The 17,523-nt window shown below is 42.2% G+C and overlaps 1 protein-coding gene across 1 annotated transcript; it reads left to right on the top strand.

The window, feature by feature from the left end:
* Window positions 1-11,128: 11,128 nt before the first annotated feature.
* Window positions 11,129-11,554, top strand: LOC147448977 (uncharacterized). The gene has a single exon (XM_086522495.1). It carries the CDS (start codon window positions 11,129-11,131, stop codon window positions 11,552-11,554), a length of 426 nt encoding a protein of 141 aa, XP_086378621.1.
* Window positions 11,555-17,523: the final 5,969 nt, after the last annotated feature.

Here is a 17,523-nt window from a genome sequence, read left to right as displayed (position 1 = left end):
GCATAATATTCAGCGCATTGGCTTAGTATCAAACATTTAATTCAATGTAATGTTTTGTCATAATCACTTGTTTAGGTGTAAAAATCAAGCAGTCCGACTAAGCTAGTTTGACCAAGCTAGGTATTAGAAATCTTCTCTTAATACCATGGGGAATGCCTTCCTAATAAACAATGGTTACTTAGGTTCTTAATCCGATTTAGGCAGCATTGTATGAAATGTACTAGGGCTTTCTAGTGGGCTTGACCCTATTGACCTTTAGCTTAAGTATTATAAAGGGAGTTTACTAATGTGATGAGCCTGGGGAGGGTAACAGTGTTATATGACCCCCCAAAGTTACAAAATTAAAATGCTGAAAATGAACAAACAAAAAATCAAAGTGCCACAATGTAAAATTTTAAGCTGGAAGAGAAATCTCAGCTTGATTTGGTACTTCACTCACATGTATTGCCTATGGTACTAGAGCCCTAGAGGTTCCCAGTGTGGGCGCTTTTCCTTGAAAAGCAAAAAACCCAAGGCATACAAAATAAGCACCCACTTCAAAATTGAATCAGTGTGAAAAGACCTTGGGGGGTCAAAGAAAAAGTAATCAGTCAGGCGATGATTTCATGAGAAATTCCTTTTATGGTAGCTTAACTACAAGGTTTTCTAGATATAGCCTCTAGTCAGCCCTCGAACATGAATACTTGGCTCTCGCGATTAAACAACTTAATTGACCACAGAAAGTTAAGAAGCTTACCCATGGTATTAATATTCGATCTCTAGTGCCTTTCGACCGTCAAATTAGCGACCCCAGACTTGTTTAATTTTTTACCTTTACATCTGTTTATGCATTTGATTACATTGCAATTTAATGTTCATTGCTACCAAATTGTTTGAAATTCTTTTACCAATCAATGTGTCTACCTAAAACTGCATATGCTTTTTAAGAGAATGCAATTACTGTGCCAATGTTGTTTGATTTTGCAGTGACTGAAGAAGGCTAAGGACATTCATCTCAAATGCTCTTCCACCTCGACGAACCAGCTTCAACTCAATAGCTTCCGAGGACGGAATCTACATCAAGAAGGGGGGCATGTTAACCCTCACGGCTCACGGACACCCATCACCTACGATGGACGTGTATTATGTATTATTTAGTAGAGTCAGGTACCGGGCTTGTCGGACCAATAGGGAAAGGTAGAGTGATCGTCGATGAGAGGCGCACTTTAACTTGGACATTCAAGGGATTAGTTGGTTAAGCATGGGCGCCCAAGTGTGAATGGGGTGAGCTCCTATAAAAGCCAACTAAACCTAATTTTTACTCATTCTCTCATTTGTGCAATAGAAGAGTGCTCTTGCTCCATCTCCATCTTCTTCTTCTTCACCTCCTTGTGTGTGTGTGTGTGTGTGTGTGAGAGAGAGAGAGAGAGAGAGAGAGAGGGAGAGTGTGTGTGCGATCGAGCATTACGAAGGCACGACGGCGGCGAAGCGGTTGAGCGCGGCACAACTGCAGCTTCTTCTTCATCACGGCGAGGAATCCACCACGAAGGCGAGCGTAGAGCGGTGAGTGACACACCCTTTGTTTTCTTGAGCTTGCTAGTTTAGGCTTGTTGTGTGCTTGGAGCCGTTTGTGGCTCGCACACGGTGTATTGGCAAGTCCCTTGCTTCGACAGTGCGGCAAGGAGCGCACAGTAAGGCTTTAGTAGGCTCACATGAAAAGCATTGTGTATGAGCCAATGGCTGGGCAACCTGAGTTGATAGGCCATCTCATTGGTTGGCCTAAGAATTTGGAAGGGACCATAGTACCTTTTTGCTAACTTAGCATAGTACTTTTGGTGTCCCGTAGGATTCTTGCCCGTCGTGTGCCTTAATCGAGCCTTGGGAAATTTGAGTGAGACCCAATCATTTTCTTTAAAGGCTTGGGCTCTTTTGTGCTTGTCAGTAGTAGCCTTTGCCTTTGCTGTGAGATAGAGATAGAGATAGCATCCTTAATCTTTTGGAAATCTTGTAGGTCTCGGCTATACTCATTTGCAACGAAGATCTTCCCGTGTACCTTAAGAAGCAGGGGACTTTTTGATCTTCCCTCAATTACCTCAAAAGGTGCTTTTTCCATGGAAGTATGTACATTGTTATTGTAGGCATACTCCACTAAGGGTAAGTACTTCTCCCATTGGGATCTTTGATCTACTTCCGTTACATAGGCTTTTAGTAGATCGAGAATTGTTAGGTTAGCTATTTCACTTTGGCCATCCGTTTGAGGGTGATAGGCCGAAGAGAAGTTTAGCCTTGTTCCTAAATTCTCAAAGAGACCCTTCAAGAAATTACTGGTCATTCTAGGATCTCTATTCGACACTATGGACATTGGCAAGCCATGGTACTTGAAGATTTGTGAAATGAAGAGGGTTGCCATTCGAAGGGCTTTGATAGTCTTTTTGACAGGTATAAAATGAGCTTGTTTACTAAACCTGTCCACTATCGTCCATATTCCCGTATTCCCATGGATAGACTTAGGCAATCCAAAGAGAAAATCCATGGATATGCTCTCCCATGGTGAATTAGGGATTGGCAAAGGTTGAAGAAATCCAGGTTGCTTCCCTCTATCAAACTTTGTCTTTTGGCATACCACACATTTAGAAATATACTCTTGTATGTTTGCTTTCATGGTAGGCCAATAGAAATATGTTTCAATCCCCTTTAGGGTAGACTAAATCCTCTATGCCCTGCATAAGGAGGAGCATGAGATTCATACATTACTTTCTCACGGAGTGAGTTAGTAACGCATAGTCTATTGCCATAGACAAGATAACCATCTCATAAAGTAAATGGTTCCTCTTTCATCCCTAGTGCAAGGGCTGAAATCACATCTCTAAAATTGGGATCAATAGCATACTCATCTATCATAGAAGATAGATCATTGTGAGTTGCTATGGAAACCGCATTCACTCTCTGCCGTCTTGAGAGTGCATCGGATGCTTGATTATGCTTGCCAGCAATGTGAGCAATATGAAAATGAAATTGCGAAAGGAAATTTGCCCACCTCATTTGTTTGTCGGAGAGCTTGGTCTGTGTCATGAATTACTTAAGACTTTGGTGATCCGTTCGCGCTCGCAGAATGAAAGGAGTCCCCAATAAATAGTGCTTCCATGAGTGTTGAGAGGCACATGTCGGAAACTGACTCTGAATAGCTAAGTCGGATTTTGACTTATCGGATATTTACTGAGCTGTATTTTGCTAAGTCGGATGTAACTGTATTTCAGTTGCAGTCTGCTGAATGTCTTGTGACTGGGTAGTTAAGTCGGATTTATCTATATAAGTGGGGAATGTATCTGCGCACGGGGTATCTGTTCTCTGATATGAATGTGATGATGATGGTGCAGTGCAGCAACTATTCAGTGTATTTTCTGCTTACTCTGATATTTAGAGTAGTCATGTTTACTGTGTCTGAATTGTTGTTAATGAAGTATGGTGGAGTAGATGGTTATTATTGCTGTGTATAATGTTCATGTGTTGACCTAACCCACAACACATTTGGCGATCCGCTGGGTTAACGTTTATTTTCAAGTAATGATGCATGTCAGAGGGAGACAGGAGAGTAGGAAGAGTGTACTACACAAGGGCTCAAGCACAGGCTGGAAACATTGATCCATTTAACTATGATCATGACAATCAGCAATCACCCGATGCTCAGGGGCAGCAGCCTGTAGACCAAGGAGGGGTAGGATCAGGAGCAGCAGGAGAAGAGAGAGTGAGGCAATTTATTGGAGCTTTATTCCTGGCAAGAAGAACCACCAGGAGAAGGATCCAGTTTGACCCACTTCAGGGGGCTACCAGGCAAAGACCTAGGAGACCACCACAACCCATTCCAATGGCTCAACCACCACCCAACCCAAAGGTCAAGGCAGCCAAGTTTAGAGCAGGTAGTAAGGAAGATGCTGACTGTCATGTGGCACAGTTTGAAACTAAGTGGCAGGCAAGTGACTATAAGGTGATGTATGCTGATGGAGTAAAGATGGAACAGTTTGCTGCCACATTGGAAGGAAAGGCCATGAGTTGGTTCAGCCAATATGGCATTGCACATTTTGCTACTTATAATGCTTTGAAGCAGGCATTTCTGCAAAGATTTAGAAAGGAGAAGACTCCGACTGATGTCCTGAGAAAACTCAGAGACATTAATCAAAATAAGATGCTGGTTGAAGACTATGCACAGAAGTTCAGAATTTTAGTAGAAAGATTGCAGGGGAATGAAAGACCCACTAATGAAATGTTAGCAGGTTATTTTTTGAAAGGATTGAGAAGCAGCTTAAAGGGAGCAGTAGCTAGCATTGATATTGCTGGAGGTCTGGATGACCTTGTTACTGCTGCTGCAAGGGTGGAGAAGAGACTTGGCATGACCAAAGCAAAAGGAAAAGAAGACAGTGACTCAGATTCAGAAGAAGCATCTGAAGACACAGATTCCAGTGGGAACTCAGATTCAGACTCACCATCAGACAGTGATGAGGAAACAGACAAAAGAAAGAAGAAAAAGAACAGTAAGAAGAAGAAAGTTAAGCAAAAGCAGAGTATTGAGCAAGATTTGGTAGGCAAACTTAAAAAGTTTGGTTATTCTGTTGTAGCACCTAAAGAAAAAGTGTATTGTCACATTTGTGAAAGGGATGGACATAGTACTGCTAGCTGTTGGTATAATCCAAAGAATAGAGGGCAGACAGCACCTAACATAGGAAGAGGAAGACCAGAAATTGGAGCAAATCAAGCAGTACCATTTAGGGGAAGACCACCATTTCAGAGGGCAAGACCTCCTAGACCTCCTTGGAGAGAGCAGGAGAACAATAATAATAGGAGACCCTGTGTGTACTGTGGTGCACCAGATCACTGGGTAGGTCCCAATTGTGCTTTATGGGTGAAGCATAGGGAAGAAAGGGGAATGCCCATTGTGAGATACAATCAGCCCAATCAACCTGAAAATCAGCAACAGCAGCAACAGCAGCAGCAGCAAAATCAGCCAGCAGCTCAGGCAAATGTAATCTTGTTTGATGTGTTTTCTCAGGATAAGCAGATGCAAGATACTGACCAAGAACAGGAGCAGCAAGGGAATGAAGAGGAACATCAATGGGCTTGTGACTGTAACCAATGTGTGCAGGAGGATCATGTTGAAGTTCCAGCAGTGACTAGGTCTAAGGATAAAGCACCTTTGGATTGGAAGGAGCAAAAAGGGGTAAGAGACCAGGTTACAAAAAGGATTGCCAAACACCAGGCAAAGCAGGTGGATATTGAGGATGACCCAAAAGAAAAGGAAGAGCAGAATAAAGGGAGTAAGGAGATGGAAAATAAACAGGATAAGGATTGGTTTGAAATACTTATTAGCTCACCTCTTCAATTATCTTTGGATCAGTTGTTGCAATTGGTTCCAGCTTTCAAAGACAGATTGTTCAGAAAGCTGCAGAAACTGAATGGACTTGGCACAATGGACAGGCAGTTTTATTCAGCAGCAGCAAATAGAATTGATCCAGCAGATGTGGACTTTGTGGTACCAGTTATTAAAGTACACTTTCTTGGAGAAAATTTTGATGATGTGTTATTGGATGGAGGCTCTGGGGTGAATATTTTACCAGAGGCAGTGTACAAAAGAATGGAGTTGGGAGCTATGGCTCCAGCACCTTTTCAGGTGAAAATGGCAGACCAATCTAGGGTACAACCTTTGGGAATTCTCAAAGCACAGGAAATTCAGGTGTCAGGATTATCCTTTTTGGTTAATTTTGTGGTACTCAGAATGTCAGACTCAGCAGCTGCATATGAAATGCTATTAGGAAGGCCTTGGTTCAGATTGGCTAAAGTAAGACAGGACTGGGGAGAAAATGTTGTCATATTGAAAAAAGGGAAAAAGAAAGTAACCATACCTATGAGGGGAAGGAAGATGGTTCCATTAAGTGAGAAACCACTGTTTGCTCAGACTATTAATTTTGCTGATGAGGTCACAGATGACCAAGAGGAAGAGTTCTTGAAGGCCAATCCAACTGTTGTACCTGTGTTTGAAGTAGATGTGGAAAGCATGTTACAGCAGGGTAAGAAACAGGATGAGCCAGATACAGGTTTAGCACCAGGACAGACAGTGCAGGGTAAGGAACTGTTACAGTTGGTGGACCAGAAATATGCTATGTCTGATAAGGAACAGATTCAGCAGGAAGAAAAGGAGGCCAGGGATATGGCTGAGAAAATCTATGAAAAGAAGTTTGGGGCATCAAGCAGGGTAGAAAAGGAGGAGCTTCAGGAGCTAAATTTCGGAACAGAGGCAGAACCAAGAATGGTCAGAGTGAGTGCACACATTCAAGGGGAATTTCTGGCACAGCTGTTGCAATTATTGGTTGATTATAAGGATGTGTTTGCTTGGGATTATTCTCAGGTGAGAGGCATTGACCCAGCACTACATCAGCATAGGATTAATTTGAAAGAGGGTGCAAAACCAATTGTGCAGCAAAGATATAGAATGAATCCTAACTTTGCCAAACAGGTGAAGGAGGAGCTTGATAAGCTCCTGGCAGTAGGGTTCATTAAACCTGTACATGAAGTATCATGGTTGTCTCCTATACTGGTTGTGCCAAAGAAAAATGGAGCTTTAAGAGTATGTGTGGATTATAGAAAATTGAATGCAGCAACCATTACTGATCCCTTTCCTATGCCATTTTGTGATGCTGTGTTGGATGCAGTAGCTGGTCATGAAATGTACAGCTTTTTGGATGGATTTTCTGGTTATAATCAGATTAGTGTTGCTGAGTCGGATCAGCATAAAACAGCTTTTATAACTGAATGGGGAGCCTTTGCCTACACAGTGATGAGTTTTGGGTTAACCAATGGACCACCTTCATTTAATTTTGTTGCTCATAAGGTGTTTGAACCTTACTTACAGGACTTTATGAGAGTCTTTGTGGATGATTTCTCAGTGTTTGGAAAGAAGGATAAACATCTGCTACATCTGAAGCTCTGTTTTGAAAGATGCAGACAATTCAGGATGGCTCTGAATCCTTATAAAAGTGTAATTGCTGTGAGGAGTGGAATACTTTTAGGACATGTGGTGTCAGAAGCAGGAATGGCTATAGATGTCAAGAAAATAGAAGCCATTCAAGCAGCACCAGTTCCTACCAATGTTAAAGAGTTAATGAGGTTTGTTGGACAGACAAAGTGGCACTCCAGATATTTGAGGTATTTGTCTAATGTATGCTTGCCATTAACTCAATTAACAAAGAAGGATGTGGCATTTGTATGGGATGAACCTCAGCAGAAATCATTTCAGATGTTGAAGAAAATGATATCAGTAGCACCAATTTTGCAGCCACCTGATTGGTCATTGCCTTTTCATGTGTTTGTTGATGCGTCGGATATAGCAATAGGAGCTGTACTGATGCAGGAGAAGGAGAAGGGATGGTTCAGACCTGTGTACTATGCAAGCAGGGTTCTCACAGGTGCAGAAAGAAACTATCCTGTGACAGAAAGAGAAGCTTTAGGGATGGTATATGCATTGAATAAGTTCAGGCATTACTTGTTGGGGAACAAGATAGTTTTTCATGTTGATCATCAGGCCTTGTTGTATTTGATCAAGAAGCCACTTCTTACTGGAAGGCTTGCAAGATGGATGTTGTTATTGCAGGAGTTTGACTTTCAGATTGAGCATACTCCGGGGAAGGAGCATGTAATTGCAGATTATCTAAGCAGGATTGAAACAGGTGAAGCACCTACTGGGGTAGATGATGCACTTCCTGATGCTCAGCTGTTTGATGTGCAGACTGCTGTGACTGAGTCTTGGTATGATCAATTGCTGATGTTTTTGACTGATGGAACTATACCAAGGGAGTTCAATGCTGATCAGAGAAGAAAATTTGCACTGAAAACCAGACCCTATTTAGTTATTGCAGGGGCACTATATAAGAAAGGCATTGATCAAGTGATAAGAAGATGTGTACCAGAATTTGAGCAAAGTGCAGTCTTGCAGGAAGCACATTCAGGCACAGCACGAGGGCATTTCTCTGGAGATACTACAGGGAAGAAGATTTTGCAGGCTGGATTATGGTGGCCTACAGTTTTAAAGGATGCACATGATTATGCCAAAAGATGTGTAATTTGTCAGAAAACAGGTCAACCTGATTCAAACAGGGATAGGATGGGGGATCATCCTATTTTGCCTTTGGAACCTTTTCAAAAGTGGGGTTTGGACTTTGTAGGACCTGTCAAACCAACTTCCAAGAGGGGATGCAGATACATTTTAGTGGCTACAAATTATTGCACTAAGTGGGTAGAAGCAGTAGCATTGAAGGATAATAAAGCTTCAAGTGTGGCCAGATTTCTTTATCATAACATTATGACCAGGTTTGGGTGTCCAGTGGAGCTGGTAAGTGATAGAGGAAATCATTTTCTGAATGAAGTAATTTCAGAGCTAACAAGGACACATATGATTATGCACAAGAAGTCTACAGCATATCATCAACAGGCTAATGGTCAGGCTGAGAGCTCTAACAAAACACTGGTAAGGATTTTGAAAAAGATTGTGACAGAGAATCAGAAGGATTGGGATGATAAGTTGGATTCTGCCTTATGGTCCTTTAGAACAGCTTTCAAAGTCACTACTGGTATGACACCATTCAAGCTGGTGTATGGGCTGGAAGCTGTGGTTCCTATGGAGTTTGTGGTACCAAGTTTAAGAGTCTCAGCAGAGAAGCAGTCTCCAAAGTTGTCAGTACTACACAGGAACAAATATCTGATGCAGCTGGAGGAGGATAGGTTGGTAAGCTCTTACATTACTGAAGTCATACAAAGAAGAAGACAAGCATGGGTGACCAAGAATGTGAAGTTCAAGATCTTTCAGGTTGGAGATTGGGTAATGTTGTACAACTCTAAGCTGGGACCACATCCTGGTAAATTGTCATTGAGATATCAGGGACCATATCAGATTGTGCAGGATAAAGGACAAGGGACATTCATCATAGCTGATGTGTTTGGTACAAGAGTGGAAAAGGCAGTTAATGGTTTCAGGCTGAAGAAATTTCAGGGAAAGCCACCTCATTTGGACTGGCCAAGTGTAGCCTGCATAACTGTAATACCCTTACAGCCAGGAGATTCAGAATCAGCAAAAGGAAAAGGAAAAATGCTGGTTTGCATGGATTTGAGGAGGTCTTTTCATAGTATCCCATATAATTCACGGGTTGGAGGAAGTAGGCAGTTCCAAAGTGCACATCCGATTCAACATTGCAGATGTTGGAAGAGTACCTGTGTCGGAACTGACCAAGTCGGAATTTTTAATAAGAAATTATTAGGCCGGACTAATAACTTCGGGGAGTGTGCTGAAAAGAAGTTTCGTAGCACTTCAAGGATATTGGGTGGAGATATGTGTGCATGGTGCAGCGAGTATAATCATACATGCAACAAAAGTTTAGTACACATGCAGCAGCGCGGAGCATTCGGGTTTTCGCTTGAAGAAGCTTTATTCAGTCCTGCCATGCCGAAAGCAAAGCAATTGATGGCCATGCAACCACAGCCTGATGAGGAGCAGACCAAAGGTTCGGGGCGACGTTTGAGAAGCAAAGCTTTGCCTATGCGGCTTGACGTTAGCAGTGCAGACGAAAATAGTGACTCTGCAGAAGAGGAAACGCCAATGTCGACTCCTGTGTCAGAAGGTAAGGTGATGCAAACATTAATGGACCCTTTTATGGATTTCAAAGTTGACATAGATTGTCAGGCAGAGCGCAACGCCATATGGTTGCAGCAGGTAGGATTGTATGAGTTTGCCATTCTGCCTTGGGAAGAATGTAAAAACAATGTATATGCAAAGTCTCAGTTGGAAATACTTAGGAAGACTAAGGGGAGAGTGTCACCGCATGTGGTACTCAATGTGGAGTTGGTGTCTGAGGTGTTCAAGCTGCCTTTGCATCCTAATACACCTATTCCAAAGTGTTCAGAGGAAGCACTGAAAAAGGAGTTTGGTCCAAGAGAAGGAGGCAGGAAGTATTACATGTTAAAGAATGTGGCATATGCTAGGAGAGAGCAGCTTAAGTGGTACTTGGAGAGGCTATGCTTTATTGTGAAGTTTGATTATATGTCAAAAGAAAACTTTGCACCATTAAGCTATGCAGAGCAGGGAGGAGAAGTGAGCTGGGCTCACTGGGTGTATGAAAAGCTGGCAGCAGAGATTCATTCTTCAGATAAGAGGAAGACATAGGCAAATAGTAGGTTATGTGGTTACTTGTCAGCATTGTTTTTTTTTGCACAGAGAGTATAGAATGGTGAAGCAAGGTGGCCTGTGAAAGCAGAAAAACTGGTGCAGGAGAAGCAGCAGCCAGTTCAGATTGAGCATCCCATCATGGTGCATTCTGAAAAGACAGGATTTGTGAAGTTTAATGCTAAGCATATGGAGGCTTATGAGGATTTGGTGAAAGCCAAATATACTCCAGGAGAGGCCTTTGAAGAAATCACAGCAAAAATGCAGTTTGCAGAATTTGGCACCATGGATGTTGATTCACCAATGCAGGTAAAAGCAGAGGAAACACCAATAAGGCTTGGTAAGGCTTTCACATTATCCAACAAGAGGAAGAAGTCTGAACCAGTCAGCAGAGTGTTTTCTAGATTAGATTTCAGTACTGAGGAAGTCTCTGGAGTATCAGTAGATACTGGGAAATTGGACAGTGATAAAGTAGTTCAGATGCTGCAGCAGGTGCAGGAATTTGTGAGGCAGCAGAATAATATGCTGAAGGTTCAGAGTATGCAAGCTGAAAGGAATGCAGAAAAATTGATGGAGTTTAAAGGACAGGTGTCACAGGTGAAAGAGTTTGAAGAGCAGATAGCTATGATGAAAGTAAAGTATGAGCAGGATATGGAGGAAACAGTGGGGAAACAGAAGATGGAGTTAGCAAAAGTGAAGAGATCATTGGGGGAGTTTAAGCAATGGACTGAGAAAGTGGAGGCAGCGGTTGCTTTGGAATTGGAAGACATGGCAAAGAGGAATGCAGAGTTACAGGTCACTGTGGAGATGCAGAGGTTGAGATTGGAACCTTTGCAGATATTAGAGCAACAGATGTTGGCACAAGAGGAAATTAGCTTGAGTGCAGTATTAATGAAAGAAGGAGAAGTGTCTATTCTCAAGCAGCAGTTAGCTTTGGTTGCACGGGAGATGTGGCAAAAGACCAAGGAAAGAATGAGATTTTTCATTAAGTATCCATATGAGGTGTTAAAGGCAGGGTTAGTGCATGAGGTAGAAGCACAATTGTTGAAGGAAGTGGAGGAATTGCAAAAGGAGAGAGACTGTTTGAAGCAGCAGGTTCAGCAGATGGAAGAGAATAAGAGACAGCAGCTTGCAGAGTCAGAAAAGAAAGAGGAGAATTTTACTAATAGTTTTTTGATGCAGGATGTAGCTGAGGAGAAAGTGGCAGAAGAGCAGATCGATACTGAGATTGCAGATAGAGCACAAGAGGTGGAAATGGGAAAAGATGATGCAGCAGAATCAGATGCAGTAAAGGAAGCAGAGCTGGTGGATCATAAAGTGAATACTGAGGACCAGAGTAAGGAAGAAGCTGTGCAGCAGAGGGTGGATTCCTGATCAAGGGATATGTGGATCCGGGTCAGATTTCTGCGAAATCTACCACCGGGGCGTGCCATGTGTTGAGAGGCACATGTCGGAAACTGACTCTGAATAGCTAAGTCGGATTTTGACTTATCGGATATTTACTGAGCTGTATTTTGCTAAGTCGGATGTAACTGTATTTCAGTTGCAGTCTGCTGAATGTCTTGTGACTGGGTAGTTAAGTCGGATTTATCTATATAAGTGGGGAATGTATCTGCGCACGGGGTATCTGTTCTCTGATATGAATGTGATGATGATGGTGCAGTGCAGCAACTATTCAGTGTATTTTCTGCTTACTCTGATATTTAGAGTAGTCATGTTTACTGTGTCTGAATTGTTGTTAATGAAGTATGGTGGAGTAGATGGTTATTATTGCTGTGTATGATGTTCATGTGTTGACCTAACCCACAACAATGAGTCTAAGGCATGTAGAACTGCGAGGAATTCCTTTTCGTATATGTCTAGAGCTTGCTCAACAGGGTCGAGCCTTTGACTTTCATAGCCTATGGCATGCCCTTCTTGGAGCAAAATAGCTCCAAGGCAATCACCACAAGCATCACATTGGACCTCAAATGGCTTTGAGAGATCCGTTAGTGTAAGCACAAGTTGAGAGATAAGATTTTCGAAAGCATTGTTCTCCTTGGCAGACCATGTGTACCTAACGTTTTTCTTTGTTAGGTCATGTAATGGTCCTGCTATTAGTGAGAACTTTTCTATGAAGCGTCTATAGTATGCACACATACCTATAAAGCTTCTTAGTTCATGAAGATTCCTTGGTTTAGGCCATCCTTTTATTACCTCTAACTTTGATGGATCCATTTGGATGCCGTCTTGAGAGATAATGTGACCTAATACTGAATCTCTTGTAAGAAAAATTCACTTTTCTTTCGATTAACATAAAGTTTATTCTCTCTTAGAACTTGAAATATTACCTGGAGGTGTTGCTTGTGTTCGTTTAATGAATTATAGTAGATGATGATATCATCAAAGAACACTCCAGTAAAGGTTCAGTGAGGCCTGAATAGCTTCTCCATCAAGCGGTTGAATGTGGCTGGTGCATTGGTCAAGCCAAAAGGCATGACAATGTATTTGTAAAGACCAAACGTAGTGCGAAATGCGGTCTTTACAATGTCTTGATCAACTATCCTGATTTGATGATAGCCACTTTTTAGGTCAATCCTACTGAAGTAGGTGGACCCTTGTAGCTTATCAAATAGGTCTTCTACCCATGGAACAAGAAACCTATTTTTGATAGTGATCCTATTTAGTGCTCTATAGTTGACACACATACAATATGTGCCGTCTTTCTTTTGCACTAGTAGCACAGGAGAACAAAATGAAGATGAGCTAGGACTAACCATGCCCTTCTCAACTAACTCATGCACTTGCCGCATAATCTCCTCTTGTTGAGCTTGAGAAACTCTATAAGGAGGTTTGTTAGGCGGTGAACTTCTTGAAAGAAGTTCAATTACATGGTCATCATTGCCTCGTTTAGGAGGTAGCTCACAAGGGATGTCGTCAATAAAGACATCTTGAAACCCCTTGAGAAAATTGGATAACTCTAATTCCTTTTGATTTTGTATATTTTATTTTGCTAAAACATTAGGTTCATTTTGAGAGTCTTTAACAAAAATCATGTACACGGACATAGAGCTCTTTATTGACTTATTGAAAGCTTGCATATGTACAATGGGCATGGTGTTACCCATTCCTTAGCATCTATGTACATATCTTTTTTCCTGAACCTAAAGGAGATTCTCCTTTCAGGGAATTTAACATTGGAATCCATGTGATCAAACCATGGTGCCCCTAGGATTACATCCTCATGCTTGAGAGGAGAGATAAAGAAGTCCTCTTTGTCCACATAGCTTTGGACATGGTGGCTCAATTTCCCGATTAAGGGAGTGATTGAAGCTTCTTGCCCCTTGAAAGCACCATCTGTGGGTAGGACATCTCTCATCTCGTAAGCTTGTATGCCTAGCTTGGTGGCCAACTCTGTGGATATGAAATTGTGAGTAGAACTAGGGTCAAAGAGAATAAAAGCATCATGTTCTCTTATCTTTCCCCAAGCATGGCATAGAGGAGATTTTGACCAGCGTAGCCCTAGGAGGCTCATGGCGGGTGTTCTTTTGGGGAAAAGCGTGGTACGCATGCCCTTGCTTGCCGCACTTGAAACAGCGGTTATCCTTGCGATAACGCTCAAGCTCTTCAGGAGAGAGTTTATTTTTGCCTTTGTAAACTCCCTTCTCTTTAGCTTTGTTGGAATTGCCCTTAGGAGACTTTTGGACATTGTCCTTCCCCTTAGGCTCATTGGAACCCTTGTTTTCCGTGGGCTTAAAATTTCTTTTAGCCCCCGTTTGGAAATTGATTCGAGAAGCCACCATAGTATGGTGTATAACCGCCGATATGGTGTGTGGCCTTTGGGAGTTGACATACTCCGCCAATTCTTCAGTTAAGCCCACACAAAATTGTTGCTTTTGCTCTCCAAAATCCAACTTCTTGAAGACAGTGTCTTTGAGTTGTAAGTCCCAAAACTTGTCTACATATTTGTGAATGGATTCATAGGGAGAGAGCTTCAAGCTTCGCCATTCGGTGAACTTTGTCTTTGGCATTGGTGGACAAAAACTGTTTCATAATGGAAGCTCTTAAAGCCTTCCATGTTCATGGAGCTTCACCGTTGGCCCGTAGGCTAGACCACCATTTCCTGGCGGACTTTTGAAAGTGCATAGCTACATGGTGTAGCTTAGAGGACTCCGTGAAGCCCTCATCTCCAAACACTGCATCGAACTGTTGGATAAAGGCCAAGAATTTGTCCGTTGCACCAAAGGTGCCATTGTAGGTAAGGAAAGAGATGCTCTTCCCTCCCTCTTTGAACTTCTTAAGCTTGGACAACCTCTTCCGCGTGGCATAGGATTTCCTATGGCCTCTTCTTTTTGATGGTTCAAAGGTTGCACCATCACTTTCTTCAGAAGGTGAAGAATTTGAGGAAGATAGAGAAGAGGGTGACCTCTTTCTTGCCTTTTTCTTTCCTTGACCTTCTTTGTCTTCACCATCACTTTCATAAGAGGAAGAGGATGAAGAAGATGGAGAAGAGGGTGTCCTCTTTCTCGCCTTTTTCTTCTCTTGCTTTTTGTCATCCCTCTTTGAAGTAGGGTGCGGAGAAGTATGTGATGGTCTTCTCCATTTTGGAGGTGATGGAGAGTGTTTAGCCCGCCGTCTTCGTGGAGCCATCTCTGCCGAGGTGGAAGGAGACTCACTTCTTTCTTGTTCCTTTGGTAGAGGCTCTTGAATTCTCCATCGAGAAGGAGATGCGTCATTAAGGAGATAATTTTTGATCCCTTCATATGGATCCTCTTCTTCTTCCCGAATCGGAGAGATGCCTCTTTTGGAAGTCTCGCAAGGAGGCTTTCTAGGTGCTCTCTCGTCATGGTGGGGAGCTTGGAGAATCCCATGAGCACGAAGCTACCGTTGCACCTCACTTTAAAGGAATGGATTGCCCATGGCTTGTTGAAGCCTAGAAACAAGATAGTTAACAATCATAGGGGCATCATTAGTAGCATGCTCATTAGCAAAATCAAAGTTATCAACATTAATTTCACTCTCTTTACTATTGTCAGCCATTCTAACAACTTTTAGGTGTAAACTTTTTAGGTGTACTTTGACACTTCAAGCCCTAGTTGCTACTCCTCTTTACCCCTTTAGAAAAAGCACTCAAGCTATTGTACCCGTGACTCGAATACCATTAATTGCAAGGAATAGAAGAGAGGGTCGTTCAACACCAAAACAACACCGGATCCTGTCAAGCTTCTAATAGCTCAATAGTGGTTAAGCCGTAGGCAAGCCCCGTAGGACTACACTATTAAGACCATAGCTCTCGACGGTGATGCCACGTTAACTGCACAAAGGCAAGCGCACTGCAAGGCTGAAAAATCCCTATTCTACTTACTCACATGCAATTAATAATACCAACCATTTATAGCTACCTTGAGGACCTCCCTTCTTGAGCAAGAAAAGAGAAACCTTGTGCTCGGATACCAATGTAACATTTAATGGCCTAGTAACTTGTGTGTAGCGGAAAATAGCATGAACATAGTGAGCATTTAATTAGAATAGATTCCTAATGAGAATAACAAGAGTGCTTGGGTGGAGAGAGAAACAAAAAGTATAACACCTAGTTAGATAGCATGAACAATACTTCAAAAGAGAGAGAAATTAAGCAATTGACAACAGTTGAGGACCGGATTTGCAAGGAGCCGGCCCCCCCTCCAAAAGGCTTTGTATTATGGTTTCTCCCATCAAGAGAGACATTTTACAATACAATTCTTTGTGTTCCTTCAATACTAGCTAGTGCAATGAAGATGGAAACTTCAAGCACTAAGCAAAACACTTATCAAACACAACATCAATTTCCTCACGGTCTCTGACCCAAGACCTCACACACCTTCAAAGATGGTGAGAGCTAGCGGGTATGAAAGTAGATTGAGAGGAAGGAGTAGTCTTACACCTCACATAATCACTCATATTAGCATAGCTTAGTTTAGTAATTAGCATGGTAGAGGAGATAAGCATGCATTGAAGCTTGGATCTTGGTTGGATTTGCATCACAAAGCCAAGAGTTGTTGGTGTAGGCCTCCCTTCTCACAAGCTTGGAGTAGGTGATAACCTTTCTATTAAAGCTTGAGAAGAGATAGAGTCTTCTTACCCTACACATGAGCTTGTGTGAGTGTGTGTGTGTGTGTGTGTGTGTGTGTGTGTGTGTGTGTGTGTGGATAATTCCTTTGAAAAATCAGCCCCCTCTCTCTCTTGGCCGACCCCTCTTGCTAATTGCTCTTGCTAGCACCTCATTGGACCTCCCCATGCTTAGCCAATAGGGTTTCAGGAGCATAAGTGATAGCCTTCTAACATGTGTTCCCCTTTCCCCTTTTGTGAGAGCTTTATGTAATTAATAAATGCAATTAAACTCTCATTGGACCCCTTTGTCTCCTGGCCAATAGAAATCAAGCAAGCCATTGGGCTGCTGAATGCTCATTGGACCCCTTGGGAGAGTGTCCAATAGTCTTCTAGAGAGATTAATTCCTATTTGTTCTTTTATTAAGTGTTTTTAAATTAATTAAACTAGATTTACTTTAGCCTAATTCTCATTGGTCCACCTCCATGGCCATCCAATAGGATTTGAGTACACGTTGTGGGCATTTGGCCTAGGGAGCTGACATGTGTCCCTCTTTCACCTTGTGTACAAAGGAAGCTTGTGAGTGTGTGTGTTTCTCTCTCATCCCCTACTTCTTGGGCTCGCCCCCTCCTATGTAGGAGTTTGTGAAGACTTTTTGGGACACACACAAAGCATCCAATTTCCTAAGCCTTTGACCATTGGACACAACCTTTGAATTTTGGAACCCAGGGCGACCTATCTGGACTATTCTATTTGCAAATTTTTTGACCTGAACCATGATGGATCGAGATTTTGGTACCTTATTGGATGACCACTAGACTTTGGCGATTAGTGCCCTTAGACCTAATATAGTTTCCCTTAAAGTTTTTGTGACAATTCAATTCGTAAAGTCAACGAAATGGCATGATGACCTAGAGCGGTGAGATAAGACATAGGCAGATTTTCATATCAAAGAATGTTGATTTTCTTGTTGTGTTGATAGCTTAGCTTACTAGGTTTATTTCTTGAGGGTGATGCTTCAAAGAGTCTCCATGCCCCATCCGAGTCACTTCCCTAAGTATTAAAATTATGTTAGTACCAGATAGCTATGCTACAAGCGCAAAGGAGGACCTTCTCCTTTCAACAAAAAATACAAATATTTGAGAATCTTACAGAGCATTTCTGTCATTTGGAATTAGAGAATCCTATGATCCTAGGTCCATAGAAAGCCAACATATCCACATCATATAATATCATAACCCTACGAGCTTGAGGCCATAAGAAAAGGTGCTCTAAT

This window comes from Adiantum capillus-veneris, chromosome 10, assembly GCF_014529385.1.
Source record: "Adiantum capillus-veneris isolate H3 chromosome 10, ASM1452938v2, whole genome shotgun sequence".
In the NCBI taxonomy this organism is placed as follows: Eukaryota; Viridiplantae; Streptophyta; class Polypodiopsida; order Polypodiales; family Pteridaceae; genus Adiantum; species Adiantum capillus-veneris.
This window is presented reverse-complemented; position numbering and strand designations above follow the sequence as displayed.

Bases quoted from the DNA above. Each gene is read 5' to 3' on its own strand.
- LOC147448977 (XM_086522495.1), top strand. From the start codon at position 11,129: ATGTGGCAAAAGACCAAGGAAAGAATGAGATTTTTCATTAAGTATCCA.